This window comes from Zingiber officinale, chromosome 9A, assembly GCF_018446385.1.
Source record: "Zingiber officinale cultivar Zhangliang chromosome 9A, Zo_v1.1, whole genome shotgun sequence".
NCBI classification, from domain to species: domain Eukaryota; kingdom Viridiplantae; phylum Streptophyta; class Magnoliopsida; order Zingiberales; family Zingiberaceae; genus Zingiber; species Zingiber officinale.
In genome coordinates, this window is record NC_056002.1 from 8,919,386 (window position 1) to 8,944,546 (window position 25,161).

Here is a 25,161-nt window from a genome sequence, read left to right on the forward strand (position 1 = left end):
GCCTCTAAGCTCAGTCAGGTTTTGCCCGTCCGAGCGCATACAAGCACGTTTGTGCTTGTTCGACCTTCATTCGGTTATTCATATACTAGAAGCTTTATAAGGCCGAGCGCCTCTAACCATGAACATTCCTTCAAATGAGGTGTAGCCGACTGATTAGATATTAGTTTTAGTTTTGTCTGCTTACTTGTCTACTTTATTATTTTATATTTTTTTTTCTTTAATCGTACCTAGAGAGTTGAGCCACTTTTCAAAACTCTCATTGATAATTGGTCATTTAATGGAGAAAGAATGTTTTAGTCTTCCACATTGGAGGCACACGAAGGTATGGCGCCTCAACCCAAGCATGATTTGATCTTTCATGAGTTTTTCTCCTTTTCAATGATATTGTTGTTCTTTAAATATTCGAGTTTTCATTTTTTTTACTTTGTTTTGATATAGTTGACTGTTATTTATCATTCTGTGTTTTTAAGTTAACCCTATATATCTAGTCAACCCTAATTAATTCTGGGATGATCAATTTGACCCATATAAATTTTCTATCGACAATTAAGATAAATCGAGATGCACTTGTAGCGGATGATTGATCAATTCAGTATTCTTAGGTTAATTACATATTAAGAGAAATTCATCCATTAATTTACTAAAGTTGGGACTCAATCCTTAAATATTTGAAAAACTGAGAATACGCTCTACTATTGCATCATTGTCTCGGGACTTATTATTTATCATTCATGGTGGCAAAATGTGAAGTCGTCACCTTAGTGACCCCTCCAGGACGACCCCACACACTCTGGAAGGGAGTAAATTATGGGAGCTTATTCCATCTCAATCGAGCGACCTTCCTAGATAGGGAGCACGAGATAACCCAAAACAGTATTTGCACTTACCAAGAATTGAACCATGTCTCTCTGGGAGTTCGGATCCTCTATCCCGAACTCCCATGTCCCCTTGTCGATCAGACGGTCGTGATATTTTTGAGATGTGTGGGACAGAGGGGACACGGGAGTTCGGGACAGAGGATCCGAACTCGTCTCTCTAGTGACAAGCCCCATTGTTATTTATCATTCATTTGATTGATACAAAAATGTGATAATGCTCACGCCAAGCGCTACTTATCACTATCCCCACAGTGAATTGAAGTGAGGTAAATTAGGTACTGTGTGACCCCCTAAGTGGAAAGGTTATTTACCGTAACCGAGACTTGAATCCTTGCCTATTGATTGTTATTTATCATTCATTAGAACAAAAGGTGATATTACTCACCACCAGCAGCCAGTATCGCCGACCCCACGCTAATATGTAGACAAATAAATTATAGGGGACATTTTTCCTAGCGCAGAGGCCCTTTACATGAGATTATCATTCATTGAAGCAAAAATGAAGTGCTCAACTTAGCGGCCTCTCCAAGGCGACTTCACACTCTCTGGAAGGGGTAAATCAGGGGGACATTTGCTTTAGTGTAGCGGCCCTTTACATGGGGAGGTAGATACCCATCGAGACATTTTGCAGCCGATGTGAATTGATCCCAAGACCTATTGGAGTAACCACTTATACATGTACCAACTGCACCAACACGTGGGGACATTGCTATTTATCATTGATTGAAGTAAAATGTGATATTGCTTACCCCAAGCAGTTCAGTATCATTGATTCCACGACAAGATAGATGTAAGGAAATCACAGGGGCCTCTTGCCCTAGCACAACGGTCCTTTGCATGAAGGAGGTCATACACTCAACGAGACATACCAATTTTGTATTTATCATTCACTAAATTAAAAAGTGATATCTCTCACCTTAAGCAGCTCAGATACTGAATGAGATATTTTTACACTAGTTGAGAATTGATCTTAAGACCCATTGAAGTAAATACTTATGTAAGTATCAACTATGTCAGCCCGTGAAAACATATTATTTATCATTCATTGTAGTACATAGGTGATTCATTACACCATATATATTTATCATTCTCTAGGGATACATAAATTGCCATTCCCCACCAACTCTATAGATATATAAATTGCATTGGAATCGTGAATCTAGTCCAGCTGCTCTATCTGCACGTTCTACTTGTTTATAGTTTTCATAAATGATGATAGCGCAATCAGAATTCAAAGTTTTGGGGCTTCCTAATCGTAATCTGGATGTAGAACAAAAAGATGATCATTAAAACGAATAATTTATGGAACCAGTGAACAGGTACAAACTTCGTCAACTAGCAGAGCATATCTTGTGAATTATTTTAGTGATGTAGACATGAACACATGTGGCTGAAACAATTGGCAAAGAAGTCCACTTTCTCAGCACATGCAAGACCACATCTACCGCCCTTCTTCTCTTCCAGTTGGACCCATTGAACCATAAAGCTTTCTGCAAATTTGCTTGTCACTCTCTCTTTCAAACCCACCACCCCTCACACACTTGCTTTTGTTTCCCTGTAATTGCATCTTTTTTTATGTCAGCGCTTTCCTTCTTGTTCCTTTCTGTCTCACAATTCTGCAAGTCCCCAAGTTTTCGCATTCCCTCATGAAACTGAAGCTGAGAATTGTGTCCAAGGCAAGGCAGCTCCTGACTGCATCCTCAGAGGAGGACAAGGTGGTCAATGGTGAACAATTGGACTCCAGGAGACAGAGCGCCGGCCATGGTATTGCCCTTGCATTTCTTCCTGTTTCTCTATCTGATTTCTTTGCTTATTCATCTGGATGCTTTTTGTATGCAATTCTATTTTACAGTTGACATGTTCTTCAGTTTTATTTTGGAGTTAAAAAGTAGAACTTTTCTTAGTAAGCGGATCATATTGAGTATCTTTTCCTTATGTAGATCAAATTTCAAAATTACCTTTATTTTATGATTCCTTAATGCTCTGTTGGTGGTTGCTCTTTTGAATCTGATTCATCTATGGGACCGCCACTTCGACTAGGAAGAGACAATGCGTTTAATGTACTTCCAACAAATAGAAATGTGTTCTAATGTGCTGATTCATTGCATATTTATTAGGTACAAAGGATGAGACCTTCTTTGATTCACAGACATGGTTAGTAGATTCAGATTGTGAAGATGATTTTGTCAGTGTCAATGGAGGTTGTAAGATCACATATAAGTCTCAGATTATACTTTTTATTTCAACTTTCTTACAAATTTTGAAGATTTCTCTTTCCTGTCATATTTAGATTTCGTTCCTTCCAGTTCCAGAAATCAACTGGGCAACATCTTCTCCCCTACTAGTTTTCCTGAAGTTATCTCTGAGCCTCCGACTTATGGGAAAAGAAGTCTTGCTGAACTTCTTCAGGAGAGTCAACTAGATGAACTGGAAATCAAACAAAACGATGCCAATCACAAGTTGAAAGTCAATGGACAGCCATGCCGAGATGACATTAATTCTCCAGATCACAAGGATTCAAGTCATCAGAAAGCTAAAAAAATGAAGCCCAAGCAGCGTTGCTTGTCAAGCTTGGTGCAGAGTCTGAGTTTCAAGGACAGGAGGAACCGCAATGTTAATGAGCTCTAGTTTGCTTAACCTGTTCTCTTGTTACGCTTAAATTAGAATGACAGATGCTTATGAGTTGAATGGATTGTTCTCCTTTCCAATTTTGATTTCAATTCGAAAGACAATGGGAATTGATCAAATAGGTTTGTATAGTCAATAGTTTCTTCATTCACACTTGTTTAACCGGATAACAATCCATTCCGGATCAACTCAGACCGATCCGAGTGAGTCGACTCGGTCGGATTAACCAAGCTGGCCGAATTAGCTAGGATAAACTGTTTTGATTTCCTCCACAGCTCCAGTATTCAATCTTGCTTTATTCTATTCCATTGAGAATGCAATTGAAAAGGAAATACAAAAAAAAATAAACTTTACATATTTAGTAAATATGCTAAATGATTATATATTTTGTAATAAATTAAAAAAATAAAACAAAATCTAAAAATAATGACAGATGAATCTAGCAATAATTGAATTTTATCAAATGGAAATATCGCTTAATGTGACGAAGGATTTTTTATTAAATCACTTAGGTTGTTTGAAAATAATGAAATCATGTATAATATACCGATTTTATCCCTTTACTGTTCTTAGTCGAATTGATATTTTTTATCAGTCCAACCATTTTCTTTCATCAACTAGTTTCAATCAAAATCAGGTGCTTAGTCGATTTCGAAACCTAGAGATCTCGGAATTATATGAAATCAATTCCTATGTGTTCATCTAGTTATCCTGATTATATTTATGCCTTCAAATATCAATTTTACTCGATATATTGAGAGCAATGATTTTTTAAACATAAAAATGGGTTCGAAAAACTAAAAAAATCATTGCTTTCAATATATTAGGTCAAATTAATGTTTAAGATCATGCATATAAACAAGAGAATTAGACGAACACATAAGAATAAACTTCATATCATTCCAAGATCCCTAGGTTCATCAATTCCTCCATTAGTTAATTTTGGCCGAAATTGACTGATAGATGAATTTTTTAAAAATCGATTCAACTGAAAAAAAAAAACTCAGTCGAATCGATTTCTGATGGATTTTTCAAATAGTTTAGAAATCTATTCGAATGAATATTTTCCAGTCAAATCGATTTTCGAAAAATCTATCGATCAGCCGATTTCAGACAAAACGGCTGATGGACCTGCCATGAAATCAATATCTATGCATTCGTCTAGTTATCCTAATTATAAAAATACCTTCAAACATTAATTTGATCCGATATATTGAGAGCAATGATTTTTTTTATCACGTATATGTTTGAAAAACTAATTCATATTTAAAAAATCATTGTTTTCAATATATTAGGTCAAATTGATGTTTAAGAGTATGAATATAATTATAAGAATTAGAACAACTCATAGGACATGATTTCACTTCATTCTGAGTTTTCTATGTTCATCAATTGATTTTAGATTCATTTGATCAAAATCGATTGATGGACCTAGAGAACTCAAAATGAAGTGAAACTAGGTTCATTGTGTTCGTCTAGTTCTCTTGATTATATCTATGCCATCAAATATCAATTTAATCCAATATATTGAAAATAATATTTTTTTTGAACATGAATTAGTTTTTTGAATATATTTTTAGATTCAAAAAATTATTGCTCTCAATATATCTAGTCAAATTGATATTTGAGGGCATGAATATAATCAAGAAAACTAGACAAACGCGTAGAAATTGATTTCATGTTATTCCGAGGTCTCTAGGTCCATCAACTTGTCCACTAGTCGCTTTTAGCTAAAATTGTTCGAAATCGGTTGATGGACCTAAAACTTCGGAATAATATGAAATTATGTCTCTATGTGTTCGTCTAATTCTCCTGATTATATAAATACTCTTAAATATCAATTTGACATAATATGTTGAGCACACTATTCGTTTCAACATGAATAAATTTTTTAAAAAATATTTCTATTCATGATGAATTTTTGGAAATCGATTCGATTCCAATCGAATTGATTTTTAAATAATTTATTTTGGGAAAAATTATTGATGGGCAAATGATCTCTGATTGATATGAAATCAATTTCTATGTGTCCGAAGTCTAGTTCTCACGATTATATTTATTCTCTTAAATATTAATTTCACCTAATATATTGGGAGCAATGATTTTTTGAACATAAATTAATTTTCAGAATCCAATTTTATGTTCACAAACTCATTGCTTTCAATATATCAGGTCGAATTGATATTTGAGAACATAAATATGATCGAAATAAATAGATGAACACATAGAAACTGATTTCATATAATTATGAAATTTCCAGATTTCGAAGTTGATTGATCAATCAACTTTGATTGAAATCGATTGATGAATCAATTTTAATTGAAATCGGTTCATGAACAAAAATAAATGGTCCGAATAATAAAAAAATCGATTCAACTAATAACAGGGTAAAATCAGTATAGCATATATAATTTCGTCATTTTCAAACTAACCAACGTAATTTGATAATTTTACAAACTTATTGGGTTCAGTAAAAGCGATTTTTCTATGCACATCTGTCCATAGGGAAAGTTAATTAATAATCAATTTGAGATGTATTTTGAGATATACTAAATCTGAAGGTATGTTTTGGTAAAATGCTCTAACAAGTCAAGTCAACTAAGGATTTGTATTGATTCGTATCCATCTCAGCGCTTCTGACAAGTCGATCAATTCGTCGCGAGTGTCGACGGAGACGGCCATGAGCGGAGGTAGTCGACGGACGGCCCGCAATCGGGGGCGGCCGCCGACTATAGATGCCAGTGACGGAAAATCCCACCGCGACTCCCGCCCTGTGGATGCGGTGAGAAAGGTTCGGAGCCGCGATCATGGCCCCATCCGTCTTATGGACGTCAGCCTCAAGACCCTTCTATGGTTAGGGTTTGGGTTCCTGGCTTTCATTTCTGTATTTTTGTTGATTTATAATCATCATTGGGAATCTTGGCACGAGTCTCCGGCTTTGATGAGGTTGAGGAGGGTTGTCACCCCTTTGCAGGCCTCTAAGATGATGGATCTTGCCCAGGTTAGGTTGTCATCTATGAGAAATTGAGGTTATCATCTATGAGAATTTGTCTTAAGTTCAGTGTTAATCATCTGAAAAAAAGGAAAAAAGATGTATTTTAAAATATTTGGAATGGTTGCAGTTTCAAGGAGAGCATAAGGAAAGCCTGTACTGGGGCACATACCGGCCCCATGTCTATTTCGGAATACGAGCAAGGTTACTTCCTTTTGTGGTTGTTTATTCCCCAATAACTCAATAGAAGATGCTAACATATTTCTTGAATTAGCTTGGCACCTGATTGGAACCACTGCAAGTAGGGTTGAGTAATCGTGCATTTGGACTTACTTTGTAATTAAAAATGTTATTCTCTCTTTTGAGATGTCAGCAATAAAGTTGGAATATTTCTAAGGAGTAAGGATTTTGTGAATCTCTAAGTGCACTAGCTACTTTCATACCTGAACCCTAAACACTACAAATCTTTATAATTTTTCTTTCTTAATTTGTGACTTTTTTAAAGTTGAATGTTACTTAAATATATTCTATGATTTACATGTAGATTTCCTTTAAAGAAAGAAAGCCAAGTAATATTTTTATAAGCATTTGTTTGGGAGTGATCTGTTGCTGTCTCTGCAGAACTCCACAGTCACTAATTGCTGGACTAATGTGGATAAGCATGCGAAATGGTCAGTACTTTCTTCGCCATGTTTGCCAAGATTCTGATGATCTAAGCACATATGGATGGAAAGATCACAATGGTAGGAGCTATGGTCGTCAATTAATCGTCGATCATGGATTATCATTCACAACTAGTTTCTTAAAGGAGAAGAAGGAAGGAAGTGGCTTTGGAGGTGACTGGGCTGTCAGATTGGATCTACAGAATGCAAAGTAATTTTGGTCATTCTTCCAGTTAATTTTATCAAACATTGAACTTTATTATGTCTCTAAGTATCGTGCTTTTTAGATTTATGGATTCTTCCAATCTTGTGGTATGATCAATTTCCCGTTCGGTTCGTTTACAGATCAATTGTACATGAGGGCAATGAAGAGACTACACATCTTTTCTTTTATATTGCTGATGAGGAAGGAAATTCTTTAAATGTAAAGAAGCAGCTATTTGAAACACGTGATGCCACCCTACTGGCATTTGGAACACGCAATGATATTGGAGGTTGGGAACTACATTTAGATTCCCAGGTATAGACCTCAGTAGATTCTGAATAACAGAACCTGATGCATCTTTTTTTAAGACTTGTCATGGTGGTATCATACTGCACTTTTTTGGTCATTCTCAGATGTTAGTATAGGCCTTGTATACCTTCTCATGTTGAAGTTTTAAATCCACTATTTTACTTTGTTCTTTTACTTGATAGGTCACATTTCATCTTATATTTGTAACAAATGAACTGAACTTACTTTATAAGTATACATTCCATGTTTACATTAGATTATCCAATTTTAATGTTTTCGCTAAATATATAGTTGCAATAAGTTTGATTTAGTCAGGAGCTTAAATCCAGAAATTAGTTCTTTTACCAAGTGCTATTTAAACTGTCAAGGGACTTGGTAAAGTTTGATGGAAAGATCCTGCATCGGTTGAGGCAAAGAAAAGTGCTTACAATTTATGTCTTGATCGAGAGGATTTTTTTTTTTTTCACAATAAAAGTAACCTTGATCAAAGGCCCTTGGAAAGAGTTTCAAAGTTATATTTTTTTACAAGATATCTTGTACCTATAGGAGCAAAGCTATAGGTCCTGATTTGACACCACTTTTGGTCATGCGGACAATACTCAGCTAGTGTAGACCTAGTTTTTGATTGACCCCGTAAGTATAGTCCAATAGCACCCAGGTTTAAAATTTTGACATGTGCCTAAGTTTCAGTATATGACTGAAATGATACGGTTCCGGTTCCGTATTTTGTCATGCCGATATGGTTTTGATATATTTTTTTTTAATATAAAATATAATAATTAAAAATATTTTTATTAATATTTGATCGTTATAGATGTATATTATTAAGTTATATTTGAGATATAATTTTATAGAGTTAGAAATTATATTATATTTATTTTTTTTTTATCTAAGAAGGGAAAAGGATTATAATCTTTAAAGAGGTTAAGAGATTTTGTTTTTTTTTCTCTATTTAACTTAAGAGGTATTTTTTTTCCTCTTTATTTATTTTGATGGAGAAAAAAATAATGAATAAAAGTAGGAAAAAATTAATAAGGGAGAAAAAAATTAATGAATAAAAGAGAAAAAATTAAGAAGGAAAAATTTAATAGGGAAAAGGAAATACCTATTTAAAAAATAAAAAATAACCTTTAAAATTTAAAATAAAAAATAAAACATGTCCTGGCCCTTAGTCTTAGAAGTTATCTCTGAAACTAATAATAGCTAGAGATAAATATAATTTTGGGTATTTAAAAATGTTTAGGTACTTCACTTTTGTATTTTTTTTTTGAAAAAGGAATTTTTTTAGTACACATGCAGTCATTCATTTTTTTTTTTTTTTTATGAAGTAGAAGGATACATCAGAGTCTTTTAAAATAGCAAGTTTAGGTACTTCTCTTAAACCACATATACAAATCTATTAGGTGAAGAGTTTCTTCTTGCCAATTTATAGTATAAAAATTAAGTTATTCTGACCTAATGGTTTTTGCATGTGCTTTGCAGAGACATGTGGATACTCATTTTTCTGGGTTCAGAACCCATCATATGCACAATTTGACAGAACTCGTTCAGGGTACTCTTGCATTTCAAGTAAGTTTCATCTTTTAGCAGTGATGTAAAATATATTGAGATAAGGACATGTCCTTGTTTGGTAATCGTCTTCCCTTCAGCTTTCCCTTCTTTTTCTAAGGCTAAGATTGCATGAATGTTAATTAAAACTTTTTCTTGATTGCTGGCTTGTACTCAAGGCAAGAAGAACTGGGGAACTTCAGCTATCTGACACAATTGAAGAATCTTCAAATGTAGTTGTTATTCAGGTATTAATAGTTAAGAGTCTATATTGAAAATTTCAGTTTCTCTTGTTGGAATTCTGGAAAAGGACTGGTAATGCTTTGACTGTGATGACTAAGGTAACTGTAATTCTGAAGCATGCACATTAAACTTTGGATGAGTGTTAATGTCACGATGCAACATGATTATATTAGATATCCACTCCTGTGACACATATTAGATGTGACTTCTCAGTCTTATTTTATTTTATTCAAGGACATCTGAGATTCTCTGCTCACAACTTCTAGATATTGAGAAGCTATTCTAGATGCTCAAATTTTGGAGTTAGATATCTGGCATACTAATGATGTAAATAATTTTCCTTTGCTTTCTAAATGTTCTGAAGAAAACTTGTGAATGTTTGTTACAAGATATGGTATGGTGATTATAAATGCTTAAAATATCATAATGCATAAGACTTGGACTGCACATATTTACTAATAATCACCTTGTTCATAATGTGAATTGGACTACTATTATAGATCTTATTGTGGCTTCTTTATCTGGCCTCAATATCCTCATGTCTTCTTTCGGTGCTTCATACTCGAGTAATTTCACTGTTTAATCTATCTAATGGGTATATTCTCTGGATATTGTCGATAATATGGTTTTATCTAAACACTGGCATAGATGAATTGCCGATTTAAAAGAAAGTTTGTGTTATGTTTGTTGAGTCAATATTCTTTTATCTATAGAAAATCTTCCTCATGATTTTAGTTATTTGGTTATTGTTTTCTTTCAAAACTTATTGTATTTCCTTCCAGATTTCAACTGTTCTTCCTGCAAAACTAGATATTGCTTTTGTATCTGGAACTAATATGAAAGGCTCTTTGGTAGATCAACGTCTCCACAGTCTTACAGGTATGATTGTCCCACCTCCCCTCAGAAAAAAGGAAAAAAAATTAACGTTCCTGATAGCACATTCTCAACTGATCCAACCATATTCTGTTGACCATAGCTATGACCAGGACTTGATATTTGATAGATTGAAAGAACAATATTTAAATCACAAAACATCTTGATGAGTTACTGGAGTCAATGTGAACTTTTTTAAAATCATTTTCGTATAATGTTACTTAATGTCAGCAAAATGAAGAAGGGGAGCCTTGGCGCAACGGTAAAGTTGTTGCCATGTGACCAAAAGGTCACGGGTTCGAATCCTGAAAACAGCCTCTTGCAAAAAGCAGGGTAAGGCTGCGTACAATGGATCCTTCCCCGGGATCCCGCACGGCGGGAGCTTTGTGCACCGGGCTGCCCTTTTTAATGTCAGCAAAATGAAGCAAGAACTTTTTCTTGAGACTGTCCCTTAAAATTGAGAAAGGTTATACTATGAAAATGGAATATAATGTATCCATTTGTCACCAACAACAATGGATTTTTCAGTGTAAGAGCTTTTCTGTTGTCTATTATTATTTTTGTATTTTTTAAATAATTTAGCAACAGACAATTCCTACTTTATGCTGCAGTTTTCCCACCAATGTCCTTTTCTTTAAAAGAAGTTCTTGTTAATTCTTTCCATCAGGAGAAATATTGTCTACTCGTCTAGATGAGAAGCAAAAGGAATTTGAAGACAAGTATCTTAGATATTTTAAACTGAAGGATAAGGTATGTTCGTTTGATTTTTTTTTTCTACACACAATCATGTGTAGTTGATTACCCATTTTAGCTTCCTTTCCGATTACTTACCATTCCACAATATTTCAGCATTTACGCTTGTTGTTTGTGCGCAATGCACTTTAGATCATATTGATTCTCCATTTTAGATTCCTTTCAAATTACTTGCATATGTTTTATGTTTGAGTGCAACACACAGCACACTTAAGATCACAGTAGTAAAATTTCTTATACCTTTTGGTGTTACCATAATTATTTATATGTATCATAAGCTTTGAAGCACAGATTTTTGTTAACAGAAAAAAAGAATAACATATGTCAATCCCAGCTACTTTGATCAATTTCATTAACTCTATCCTTCCAGTGAAATCTATGAAAGCTTATATCAGTAATTACAGCTAAGCTTTTAAATCAATTTTAATTATTTTTTGATTATGTTAATTAGAGTTTTTTTTGGATAAGTAAAAAATATATATCAAAGCAAGACCAAGGTACAATACTAGAAATTAGTAGCGTCTTATGTCTAACATAATGTCAGATCAAAAAACACTCCCAAAGTCTTGTAAATATGCATTTGTACATTTCTAAAGATTTTCTCACTCTCCAACTGTCCCTCATCAAAGATGCAAGTGTTCTTAGATCTCTATACAAAGTGTATCAAAGTCGACATCTCAAGGTGTCGGGCTTTAGTCAAGAGACGTCCTCCTTTGAAGACATGCCCAAAGACTCGTAGCATTTGTTGGTAGGTAGACATCTCCGACCCCATCTGTAGTTACTCTTTGACCCTTCGCCATAAAATCACTACAGGAGGGCATCCAAAAAAATAAGTGTGACTCCATTTCCTGCCTACAAAAGACACAACACTGATCCTCCATGTAGTCCAATTTGTCTTTGGTTGGAAGTCGCCCAGCATCCAAAGTGTAATTTCATGACTAGGCTGGATGTAGGGCTTCCACACTTCCTCACCCAGGGCTTCTTAGGACTGGGATACCTAAAAATGTCATAAGCCCTAGCCACACCTCTGTCCTGCTCAAACCAATCTGCCAACCTTTGCATAGAACATGCTGGGAATCAGAGTAGCCGTAGGATGAGGTCATGGATATTCAACAACCGCTTGATCAGCGGGGAATCTGAGTGCACCGCCTCCCAATTAAAGTTTTCTTTTGTCTTCCTCTGTCCCTCATTGTTGGGTTTGAGAATTTTTCTATTTTCTTTGTTGTTTATAAGAAAATAAAAATTTGAAGGTTGAAAGGATAATAAAACAAATATTTAACATTGATTTCTTTGACATATTTAAATTTTATAGAGGTGAATGATATGTTAAGTATTTGTTTTTTATTTTTCAATTTTCAATGACCTTGTTTTGTCTTATGAAATCGGCAAACTGGAAGTAGAAATTTTACATGAATAAGTTTTATTAAACATAATTGTTCCCCAGCTATATTTGTTATATCATCTTTTTCAGTAACACCATAAGTGGTTGATCATACTTCAATTTAAAAAAAAAATAATCTAAAAGGCACACAATGAACACAGAAGATTCTAGATGTTTCTCTCCAATTCAACTGACTGCTCTTTATCTGATTGACAATATCTTTATCTACCTCTTGCTATAAATAGCACAGTCAAGACAATTTAAAACTCTCTATATGCTAGTCCTTTCTTGATTTGCTAGATTTCACTCATTGTTCCTTTTTCCCAATCATTTCACTGTAAAAGTATTATTTGTTTGCATATTTCAATGTTTGAGGATGTTGAACTTGAATTTACTTATAGAAAGTAAAAAATTACCAAGACAGCACCTTTGTGCATAGTTAATGATTAAATTGATTCTTTGGTACTTTGTAAAGTTTAGATTAGTGATCTATTGCATCTAAGTTTAAAGCAGTAGATATATAATTCGTGCCTGAATAAGGAACGTGCTAACAATTGAAGCTATGATCTTACTACAATAACGCTAAAAGTAAGGGTATTTTTGGAAACGAAGATGTGTTAAGGTGGGATGAGTGCTGTTTTGATGATAAATGAAAAAGGAGTGCTCTTTTGACGATTCCAATAAAAAGGGATGTTCTTTTGATTTTTGCCCATCTGTTTTCGACAAAAAAAATCCAAACACTCCATTAGAGACTATTGAGAAGTTTTTAGCATGATTTTCTAGTCAAAATTCTATGATTTAGGCCATGACAGAGTTATTATCAACTTAAAACATGTGAACAATCCGTTTAGGACTCCTAGGAAGTCTAGATTTTTTTTGCCAAAATAACAAATTTTGGTCATTTAGGACTTGGGAAAAATTCTTTTGTGGTCAATTTTAAATTAATTATGCTTTGGTATACATCTCACTCCTACAAATTCACTGCTATATCCTTTTTTTTTCAACAAATTTTTGCCATTGAAATAATTAGATAAGAAAAAGAGATTTTCGTTTGCCAAACCATGGGATATTTTGGACTATGTGGTGAGAAAAAGTATTTTATTTTGGCAAAAAGAAAGTATGATGTGTCCTTTAGGGAAAATCCAAACTGAGAAAACTGAAATTTTCTTGGCAAATCTGTCTCAGATGTTTATTGTTCCTTTTTTTTATAAATTGTTTCTTCAAAGTCTCACTTTTTTCTATATTAATATTTTTGAAAATAACCATGCAAAGTGAAGGGAATTAGAAGAGTGAAATCAGCTTGACATCATATTGACATGTTTTGAGGATTTCATAGCATGCTGAGTTCTGGCATGACATCACACTGGAATAGTATTGTATGGGCCAAGCTTTGAAACTCCATTATAGAGTGCTACTTTGAACCTTGCTTTGGAAAAACATAGGCTTCTATATCAATAAGTGCACTTCTGTTTACATGCTTATTGCAGACTATCTAGGCAGAATTGTTTAACAGCATAAGTTGTTTATAGTATACATCTTATGGTATGTCTGCACCATAGTTTCCATGGAAACATAAGCATTGAAGATGGAAAATGGATTGACATGGAACACTATTTGACTTCTTAACTTAATTCAGGTTGATTCTGAACTGATGGCTGTTGGTAGGGCAGCCTTAGGAAATCTGCTTGGAGGAATTGGCTACTTCTATGGTCAGTCAAAGATTGCCTTACCAGAAGGTTACACTGTAAGTGTAAGGTTTGTTAAGTTTCAAAGATTTTTAACCTGCTGCACATTCTCTCTTTCTATTTATCAACCATAGCTTTTATGATCATCAAACTTAGAGGTATGATAGACAGTGGGAATATATGTCAAATCATTGAAAATTTTATTTTATTTTATAATTCTTCCATATAAGCTTGCTATTTTATTGTCTCGTTTGATTTACTTTATTTATCTTTTGAAAATTTGTGTCATATACTCTGAGATGTATATGAATCTTTTATCACCTAAATTTGTGATATTTTTTTTGCCCATTTATCTCCTAAATCCTAAATAGATTAGTCACCATTAATCCTTGGTAATTAGATTATGGTGTTCACGTGAAAGGACTTTTATATTATAAACATGCCATATTTTCTGTTAGATTTATTGTATCAAATCATTCTGCTCAAGATAGAAATTGACCTTCGATTATGAGCAGTAAGCATGCAAGCATGTTATATTTGATCCCTGAAGTTGTATTATGTTATTATGATTAACCTTTGGAAGAAAGTATAGTAAGAATGTTATATTTGATCTCTTTGGCAGCAAAAGAATGGGGATAAGTTTATTTATTATTGGCCAGCTGCACTTTTTACAGCTGTTCCTAGTAGATCATTCTTTCCAAGAGGTTTTCTTTGGGATGAAGGCTTCCATCAAATGATCATCGGGTTTGTCATATACTATGATTATTTTCGCAGAGTCTAGCAGCTCAGCTGTTAAATTTCTATTGAATAAAATTCTAGCATCTGGAATTAGGCTCATTTATGATCTGATGTACCTTTTCTTGAAATATGTATCATGTTAATGTTAATAGGCGTTGGGATGCTGATTTATCCATGGACATCATTGGGCATTGGTTGGATCTCATTAATGCTGATGGATGGATTCCTCGTGAGCAGATTTTAGGTGCTGAAGCGTTGAGGTAATTTAATCGCAATTTATATGAGATTGTGGACAATTTATTCACATGAAACTTGTTCAATATTTGCAGTAAAGTACCTGAGGAATTTGTTCTTCAATATTCAACAAATGGGAATCCACCAACTTTATTTCTTGTTATAAGAGGTGCAGTAACTTTACCTATACATATATTGCCTACCTACTAATTGAAAAATGTATTGTTTTTGAATTTATGCTGTGTGCTTATAAAATTGTGTTGATGATTAAATTGCCTTCAATTTGTTGTCCTTGCTTGTGGAGGCATGTATGTTTAGCCAAAGTTCACAATATTCATTCACATACCAAGATTTTGACCAACTTAAAAAATGGCTAAGTTTCAAAACAGATATTGAAATAAAGATCTACTCATGGAATTTTCATCTTCTAACAAATACAATCACAGCTTGCTGTCTCAGATTTCAACTCATCTTTTTGGAGCTCCATAAATGGAACTATTCCTGAAATATATTAAGCATGGTCAGTTCAAAGTGCTTGCGAGATTCGAGTTTTGCTTGCATTGCGTGATAAATTAGCATATTGTTTTGTAAATACATTGCTTATATATTGTACAAAGAGTAAATTTATGGAGAGGCAGTGCTGGGCGGGGCTAGGTAGCAAGGAGAGGAAGTGCAAGATGATTAACTGACTTGATTTGGGTGTTGGCAAGGGTGATGGTGACATACTTGATGGTGGCGGTGCCAACAAGGGCCTTCTGCTCCAACAAGGGGCCCTTGAGGCAGTTGAGAGCTACCATCAGGGGAAGCAATGCCGCCATGGGATCCAACGGAGAACCCCCAATGTTTCCTTGTTGCAAGAGAAAGAAAGGTGTGAATGAGACTTTTTCCATTCTATTTACAAGTGATCATTGCTGATTAGCTGCTTCTCTGTTCAATGTTCTCCACAAATTTATGTGGAACTTTTTTTTTTGGGCCAAAGATGTTGCTGCAGAAAGCTTCCTGTTTTTTACTCCCAGCAGAAGTTACAAGGGTTAACAGTGGAAATGCCACTCAATCCTTGCTCTGGAGGCATAGCTTCTGGAGAAGTTGCAGAAAAGTTGCAGAAATTGTGACAGTTTTGTTGGAACTTTGAATTTAGTTTTTTCCATATAATTTTAACTCAGGGCATTAGGAGTTAAGACGAACTGAAATTGTGGGCTAGAGATGGATGCTGCCAAGTGTTTGTAACATATTTGTTTAAGCAGCATCTTGGGATATAGTTATCACTAAATAAGCAAACTACAGCCATAAAGATTTTAGCACCAGTGGGTAAAGAATCTACTGCTCTTTAGATGATAGAAGGGTGAGTCTTAAGTTTTCCATGATGTAAAAATAAATATTGTGTTTTGGGTGCCTTAATTTTTTTTAATATATATCACATGATTGGGTGACTGAATCATCCTCTATCTTGCTGTTGCAATTCAGAACTATTCTACAGAAATCTCAGATTCCTTTGCTATGCTATTTTCTGAGGTAGTTTTAGTTGGTTACATGTATTTTTTTTAAAAAACAATTTATATATATAGATATTTGGTATGATTTGATTGAAGCATCCTCCATACTGTTGTTACGGTTCATAACTATTCTATAGATTGTCTCAGTTTCATTTATATGCTATTTTCTGAGATAATTATAGCTGTTTCCCGTGGATATGCATACATTGAGTGTGTGTGTGGGTGTCGTGTAACTTTAACTGGGGGAATTGTATATGCCCATGAGAATTGTTTCTGCAGATGTGGTTATTTGCCTGATTTGACAGGAAAAATAAATCTGTGTTTGTGCTAACTGTTCTTTCTGTTGAAACATTTATAAGTGGGTGTTTGATTGCAAACAATCTTCTAACAGACTTACTAAATGGCATACGGTCAAGTAAATTTTCACCTCAGGAAACCGATGAGATCACTGATTTCCTCAAGAGAGCCTATGTCCGCTTGAATGCATGGTTCCAATGGTTCAATAGTACACAATCTGGTGAGTTTTTATTTTGAGTAAACTGTAACTAAAACCTTTTTCTGTTCTCATGTGTAGCATTCTGATTCTAAAAAAAATAACACCAAGTGCTGTTCAAACTTTTAAGTTGTAATCATGGTCATGAAGACCATAGCTGCTCAAGAGTTCTAGCAAGCTATATACTGATACCCATTTCTAAGTTCATAGCTGTGGACTCATAGTAAATATTGGGATCAAACTATTAGTTTTTTCAATATAAAGTTGTCGGGTCACTGATTAATTGCCCACTTGGAGACAACTGATTTTCTTTATATTATTTGCAATATGTTCACCTGTTTTGTTGCAATGTGGTTATTCATTTTTATATGATGGAACTAATATAGGCAATGAGTTCCTTTGAATTCAACATTGAAAATATATATGATGGAATTAATTTAGGCGATGAGTTCCTTAACCTTCAACATTGTCGGGTCACTCCTTAATTTCCACTTGGTGATGACTAATTATCTCTATCCTATTTGCAATAGGCTTACCTGTTTGGTTGCAATGTGGTTATTCTTTCATGTATGATGGAACTAATATAGGCAATCAGTTCCTTAAAAGTTCAACGTTGAATATATAAATACATCATATTTAGTGTTTTTTATTAAAATTTGAGCACATGTTTCACCTTTTCTTGCAAAGTGTTTAGAGCCTGTGTAACCTCTATGTTTAGTGGTTACTTATTATTATTATTATTATTATTTTTTTATATTGCCACATCTCATTCAAGAATGTTTGACGAGATGTTTAGCTTGATGAGTTTTGCAGCTAGACACTAGGATTATGTACTGGGCTTACTCGTGCATGTGCATATCTGTGTATATATTGCTTTTTGTATGACAGTGTCAACATTCTCATTTGAAGTATTTAGTGTGCATGCATACATAACTTTTTGTGTGTTCCTGCTCTATATCAATCAATCAATATTGTACTTGTGCAAAATGTAGATTAGTCCATAGAATTCTCATGGAATTTGCACTACACTTATACGTGAGTGATGCTAAATGGCCAACTGAAAGTTCTTATGAGATTGGTTGGCTTTTTTGCTCTGCACCTTAAATTTAGTAACACTTTCTTCTACTCAATTATTTGTCTTATTTTAACTACTTTAATAAATAGAAGTGAAGCTCCTCAACGATGTTCAGTGCATTTTGCTTAAAGTATAAAAAGTTTTAATATATTTCATCCATTTGGAACGCATGCTTTATGTGATTTTGGGGCTTTTGCATGACATATTGTTGTCTTAATTACAATGGTTCACAGGAAATGATGTAAACACGTTTTACTGGCATGGAAGAGATAATGCAACAACTAAAGAATTAAACCCAAAGGTTTGGTTCCTTGCTTCTTCGTTTTCATGTATAGCATTTGGCATTTAATTAGATTATTTATTTGAACTCGTTTCTACGTGACTTGCACGTGCATTATTATCCATTAAAGAATCAATATAATATACTGATATAAAAATCGAGTTCCAGAATGAATTCCAAATCTTAATATAAAAAATTATGTAGATAAATAACACTTTTGAATTGCACTATAAATGGTTCCATGGAAGAATTAAGATATAGTGTCCAGGGATTAAAATACTGTGCCGAAACGGGTGAAACATCTCGTTCTGCTCGTTGACCGGCATCAGCACGATCCCGGTACCAGGCCCCGGGGCAACAGAGAGGTGTCGCGCGACCCCCGCATCTGCAGCGGTGGCGTAGCGCGACCCCGCGGTAGTCGCGGAGGGGTGGCGTGACCCCCATGGCCCTAGGGGGTCGCCCGACCCTGCGGCCGTGCTGGAATCGCATGAACCTGCGACTGTGACTTTCTTGTGCGCAGGTGGGTGTTTTTTCTATTAAAACTCAGGTAAATTATTTTAATCAATTCCTAGTTATGATAAAGATAATATAAAGAGGCTTTATTAAACCCTAATAAAATTATCTAATTAATTTATTTTAACTCTATAAAAATATAATAAAATTTTTATTTATTTATCTATCTATTTTCATATTTATTTTCAGATTATTTTTATATTTAAAATATTTATGTTAAATATTTTATTTTAAATTAATATATTATATATTTAAAAAATACTGAAACTATATTGACACAGTGCGATACGATACCGAAACTGTATCGTTCCGATCTAGGACCGAAACCTCAGCACGGGTCGAGATTTTAAACCATGATAGTGTCTACTTCCAATTATTATTATCAGAATAGTAAAATGAAGTTCTAGTAAACTTAACAAGATGTGGTCAATATATTCTGAGTCTTAAATAACCTTCGGTCATTTTACTTGCATATGTATCATATTCTTCTGAGATTTAAAATGTCATTGCCAAGATTTTTATTTTACCACATCATATTGTCCAGATATGTAATGCTACTGGATTTCAACTTGAGGGAATATTGGTTTAGAGTGAATAAGGTCATGGACCTTTGGAGGAAATTCATGAAGACTTGGCTTGGAGGATCATTTGACTTTCTCTATTTAAAATTTTTGTGAACAACCAGTTGGAATGAAAAAACAACTATGGATCATCATAGTCAAGATTGCATCTGGGATCTTGGATTTTACAGTCCTCCAATCTAAATTAACCTAAACGATCTAGATCCCAAGTAGGATGTCAATTGAGCCAGGATCTTATCAACCTACAATCTAATCCTATGTTTGCTTAATGTTCCTGCATAGGATCTCAGTTCCAACAATCATTACTAGATAGATGGTTTGACAAAATATATGTAAATACAATTAGGCATTTTAAAAATTGTTATTTATTATTGCAAATATTTTGTTTGTTTTATATCATTTGAGAAAATTTCCAATTGTATAATGTTCTTTCTAAATCCCAAGTAACAAAACCTTTTTAAATATTGCCATTATCATCCATCTTATAACTATTGTTATATTATATATAATTAGTTGTATTTCTTTTGTCTACTATTTTACTATCTGAATAATTTTATTTGTGCTTCATGATATCATAATGATAGCACTTAAAATGTTTACATTAATACTATATATTGAAACTTTATATATATATATATATATATATTATAAAAGTCAAATATAGGTCTAAACTATTTTAATAAAAAGGTAGTATCTTATGATCTTATGCTTTTATCATATGAACCTCTTCACATTCCATGGTATGATTTTGATCCTGACAACCTTGTCATAGAAAGCTGTTACTCATAGTTAACATTCACAGCTTCTTTTGTCTCTATCACATTTTTTGCAATGATTTCGTCATTAGAATAAGTGACAGCTAATTAAAGATATATACTTTATGACTTGTTCTCTAGCATGAATGCCATGCCTTTGCTTATCAGAAACTAAATACTGCATTTGATTTGTTCAATAACTCAGAGATCATAATGCCTAAAATTGGTAGTTTTTTTGCTATCATATCAGGCTGGTTAACCTTTTGGGATAACCCATAAGCCAGCACAGCTGAACAGGAAATAATTTTGTATTTCAGGTTTGTTTTAGCTTTGATTAATTTTTATATCACGTTTTAATTTGCAGACATTGACTTCTGGATTGGATGATTATCCTCGTGCATCCCATCCAACTGATGAAGAACGTCACCTAGATCTAAGATGCTGGATGCTTCTCTCTGCAGATTGCATGCATTCAATTGCAGAACTTCTCAAAATGGAAAATGATGTCACGGAGGTATTGAATTAGATTTATATCTATATCATTAATCTATACTCTATAGTAAAATAAACTTTCCAGTAAATTTGCAGGATTACCACACAATGGTGAAGCAACTTTCAGATTTTGAGAAACTTAATCAGGTGTGGCTTTCTTTTGTTTGTGAACAGGTTTACTATGTTCACGAAAGACTATTTTTAAATCTTGTGTAATTAATGTTCATACATTTGTTAACTCTGAAATAGCTTTGTCTGAAAATATACATGGATATGTAAATTAAGGTAATTGTACATATGACATCTGAAAGGAGAGAAATATTACAAACACTAATTAATTTTAGTGCTAATCTTTTAGTATGGCATATCAATCAATCTCAAAATTTAGATGATGAATTCCAATTGCATTATCTTTGCTCTTGCTAATTTTACTGACACATGAAGAGATTTATGTAAATAGTTATTACAAATTTGATATTTTAAAATTTCTAATAATCTGTTGAAGATGATCACTATACTTCAGTTGGTCATTCTGGTAGTTTTTTCTGTTCTCACAAAAGATGTATTTTAAATGTTTACTTCTTTCCATGTTTCAGTGAATTTTAGTTATATATACACTTTTCAACTAAAAGGGAGATATCCCCAATAATTATTTATATTTCAATCATCTATTTACTTTGCTATATTGTGTAACAAGAATAAATACACTATCTTTTGATTTTTCATTTTAATGTACTCTTTTTGGTCATGGTTCTATATCGACAGATGCACTTGGATGATGTCTCAGGAGCATATTATGATTTTGGATATCATACTGAGAAGGTATAATAGTTTTCCCTATGAACTCTTTCCTTGGTGATTTCAAATTGCATAATGAATTTTTTGTTATCAAATTGCATCATGGGTGTTTGGCACTGGGAATAATGAAGAAAATATGTTAAGTAAAAATTTGCAGTATATAAAAATGGTACAATATTAAAGGATAAGTATGGTAGATAGCCTACTAAAATGGAAAAGAAATGCATGATTTGGTTATTCAACATTAAATTTCAAGTTGAAAATTTTCTATTTAGTCACCAGCAATCCATCTATGAACTAGTCACATATGAACGTCTTATTGTTCATAGTTTCTGACATCATAAAATTGCAATCTAGAAATCAAATAGAGAAATTATTCTCTATGTTGTTTACCAAGGCTCTAAAAGGCGCATATACAGTTTGCACGGGTCCATGTGACCAAAAATTTAAAAAAATACTTTATAATGTTTATATTAATAAATATGGTTGACATATATTCAATAAAGTATAGTAATTAATCTATCCAATTCACAATTCTACATAAAGAAAAACTCATTATACAATATAAAAAATAGAGAGTGTGATATTTGTTAATCACCTGCATTTAATTAATATGTAAATTATCTGTTACCTGCAAGACAATTGTTTAAGTAACACTTAAATAAGTTCCCTAGAACTATGTTTGACGATTGCATGTATTCATTTTCTATGGTTGCAAAATACCACCACAAAGGTCCTCACTAAGTTTTCAATTATCAAATAAATTTAAACAGTGTGTTTTCCCTTTGCATAGATGATTTGCTTGGCCTACATATGCACCTGTTAGGCCCACCTATGCACTTGCTTCGGCCGTTTAAGTGCTCGAACTGCCTAAAGGGTCCACATATTACACGTACAATGCACTCTTTGTCATGAACTCACATCTTGGGCTCAACCACTCTCCTTTGCCTTAAGCCCTTAACTCAATACATGTTAAGGCGAAGGTGTGCGTTGCCTGACAAAGACAATACATGGTTGGTAGCAGGCGATATAGGGAAACAGAAAACATTTTCTTACCCACTTGATTTCAATTTTGGTTCTCAACGTGGAATGAGATCTGAAACTATGATACACAGTTCAAATAACCATTTATTTGGTTCAACTTAAATTGAGTCCCGTTCACCTTATAGATAGTAGATCCTGTTTGAGTCTAATTCAAGTCAAATCAACCTTGAATTACACTTTACCCTGATTCCATAGTTGTGTGCTAAGTTTATTGTAAAACATCAAGTATTAATTAAATTCAGAATCAATAATGGAATTTAATCTTATTCCATATCTTGATTCTGATATTGTCTATTCGTAAATGTATAGTTAAGTATTGCCTTTTCTTGTATTGATGTCTTAAACCCTTGTTTACCTAGTTATGATGACCAAAAATGATGCGTCGGCCACTTAAATTCATAAGCATGCTGGGTAGTGGGTAATCATGATTGAGGATGGGCAGATGCAGTTTCTTAACTCCTGTTTTCAATTTTAAAGTCAAGTGGATTTTGGTATATCTAGTTAGTCTTAAGGGTACTTTTGTTCTGATTCAGTTACTTTTTTTCTTTGAGCATTTCAACTTCTTGATAATATCTTCCTCTAGCTTGTTTCTTTAGTCTCTTATGTCCTTGTGTGTAAACATAAGCTAAGCCCATTGGTTTTCTTTTGTCACTTGACTTGGTCCTTAATAGTCAAATCTATCACTCTGTCTTTGATTGTTACTAATTAGTATCTTGTTGCTTCTTTTAAATGCGCTGGCCAGCTTCATGTGCTATGGTTTAGGTTTTCCTACTTATTGATCTGCAACGATGTTACTAAATAGTTGTTCTTTGCTAATATTATTTTTTCCATGTAATGTAGGTCCGGTTGAGGTGGCATGAAAGAAATCAGGGCACTGTGCAAAAGGAACTCATTCGTGAAACATTGGAGAAGCCTCAGTTGAAATTGGTTCCACATCTTGGTTACGTCAGCCTTTTCCCTTTCATGATGGGGATCATCCCACCTGTTAGTCATTTGACACCCCCTTTGTTCATCTTTAAAACATTTGTCCCTCAATTGTCTTTGCTTCCATTTTTGCTGTGGTCTTTTTGGGGTTCCAACTGACCTATTCATCTCCTTTGCTTGGATAGGAATCACCGGTCCTTGAAAAGCAACTTCGTTTAATTTCTAATCGCTCAACCTTGTGGACAGAATATGGATTACGTTCACTTTCTAGAACAAGGTGACTGATTTAATGGCATGGATACACTCAGGGTTTTAGATTCTTTGACAGACATTCTATTGTTACTGATTGCTCGGCCATGAGGTTTCATTGGGCTTTTTTATTCCCTGCTTGTTTCTAAGATCAATATGGTTTCTGTATTCTACTTTCATGTTTCTATAATTTTTGTTCGCATCTAATGATTTAAGAATGTTGTAATTTTGTGATGCTGTTTATGGTGTAGGTCATGCATTCCATTTTTCTGTAAAGCTGCTTGACTTTGAGCTTTAGAGAATCAATTGCTGATGTTTTTCACTTTATGTAGCTCGCTGTACATGAAAAGGAACACAGAACATGATCCACCTTATTGGAGGGGCCCCATTTGGATAAATATGAACTACATGATTCTCTCAGCTCTTCACCATTATTCTCAAGGTAGAAATAAAATTCGAGAGACTTGTATACATTAATTTATGATGATGCCCAGCTGCTTTGATGCATCGTTTTGCAGAAGATGGACCATACAAAGTTACTGCTGGAACACTATACCAAGATCTGAGATCAAACTTGATAAGGTAGCTACTCAGATAACTCCTTTTTTTATTGTTGTCGATAGAATTATCTATCTCACAGCACTTGTTGCTTTGCCTGGACAGCAATATTGCTCGCAATTACCATAAGACTGGATTTTTATGGGAGCAATATGACCAACAGACAGGAAAAGGGAAAGGTCAACGACCCTTTACTGGTTGGACCTCTCTGGTTATTTTGATGATGTCAGAATCATACCCTAGTTTACAACGAAGAAACTCTTAGCGGCTCACAATAATTTAAACCAACTTGAGGCAGCAGCTCATGGTGTAGAAACCATTTATTACAATAGAGCAGCAATGGATTCCCAATTTGTCAGCCAATACTCGGAATTTTAGCAACAAATTACATATTTATCATTTGTGAGTTTTAATGTGGCATTATTGGATTATTAACCCGACAAGGTGTGAGAAAAGGAAAATCACTCCCTCAAGTCTTGCAATGGAGGATGAGTACCATCTCAACAGCACAATTATCTGAGAACATGGATCTGCTAGTAGGGAATTGCATTGGTCATTTTTTATCTCCTTTTGTTGTGTGGTTTCAACTATTGAAAGTACGTTGTAACTGTAAGAGATTTTGTTTTTATTCCATTTTATTTATCAATAAAGCATTGAGATTTTTTCATAGTTTATTATCAACGTTTGAATTGTTTGGTCCAGACAGGACCAAATTACCAATTTGATCCACTCACTTGTTGAATATTTTATTTATTACAATGTGTTTGATTATAATAA

General features: G+C 33.8%; 2 protein-coding genes across 4 annotated transcripts; both read left to right on the forward strand.

Moving 5' to 3' along the window:
- The first annotated feature begins 2,398 nt into the window (after positions 1-2,398).
- Positions 2,399-3,566, forward strand: LOC122021412 (uncharacterized protein At3g27210-like). Its single transcript, XM_042579532.1, has 3 exons — positions 2,399-2,642; positions 2,996-3,079; positions 3,169-3,566. Exons 1-3 carry the CDS (start codon positions 2,525-2,527, stop codon positions 3,504-3,506), a joined length of 540 nt encoding a protein of 179 aa, XP_042435466.1. The 5' UTR covers positions 2,399-2,524; the 3' UTR covers positions 3,507-3,566.
- Positions 3,567-6,107: 2,541 nt separating this feature from the next.
- Positions 6,108-25,058, forward strand: LOC122018848 (mannosyl-oligosaccharide glucosidase GCS1-like). Of its 3 annotated transcripts, none has more exons than XM_042576290.1 (22): positions 6,108-6,507; positions 6,629-6,702; positions 7,120-7,371; positions 7,506-7,680; positions 9,157-9,243; positions 9,402-9,470; positions 10,248-10,344; positions 11,006-11,088; positions 14,109-14,216; positions 14,780-14,901; positions 15,048-15,155; positions 15,225-15,298; positions 17,014-17,139; positions 18,424-18,491; positions 20,684-20,833; positions 20,908-20,958; positions 21,577-21,633; positions 23,494-23,637; positions 23,763-23,854; positions 24,159-24,268; positions 24,348-24,408; positions 24,490-25,058. In XM_042576290.1, exons 1-22 carry the CDS (start codon positions 6,187-6,189, stop codon positions 24,647-24,649), a joined length of 2,589 nt encoding a protein of 862 aa, XP_042432224.1. In that variant the 5' UTR covers positions 6,108-6,186; the 3' UTR covers positions 24,650-25,058. The 3 variants fall into 3 exon arrangements, with proteins under 3 accessions (XP_042432224.1, XP_042432222.1, XP_042432225.1); XM_042576288.1 differs by having other exon boundaries at positions 6,109-6,507; positions 24,345-24,408; XM_042576291.1 differs by having other exon boundaries at positions 6,394-6,535; positions 24,345-24,408.
- The last annotated feature ends 103 nt before the right edge of the window (positions 25,059-25,161 follow it).

Bases quoted from the DNA above. Each gene is read 5' to 3' on its own strand.
- LOC122021412 (XM_042579532.1), top strand. From the start codon at position 2,525: ATGAAACTGAAGCTGAGAATTGTGTCCAAGGCAAGGCAGCTCCTGACT. The intron at 2,643-2,995 runs GTATTGCCCTTG...CATATTTATTAG, and splicing joins GAGACAGAGCGCCGGCCATG to GTACAAAGGATGAGACCTTC. The intron at 3,080-3,168 runs GTTGTAAGATCA...TGTCATATTTAG, and splicing joins TTTTGTCAGTGTCAATGGAG to ATTTCGTTCCTTCCAGTTCC.
- LOC122018848 (XM_042576288.1), top strand. From the start codon at position 6,187: ATGAGCGGAGGTAGTCGACGGACGGCCCGCAATCGGGGGCGGCCGCCG. The intron at 9,471-10,247 runs GTATTAATAGTT...ATTTCCTTCCAG, and splicing joins CAAATGTAGTTGTTATTCAG to ATTTCAACTGTTCTTCCTGC. The intron at 14,902-15,047 runs GTTTGTCATATA...TAATGTTAATAG, and splicing joins TTCCATCAAATGATCATCGG to GCGTTGGGATGCTGATTTAT.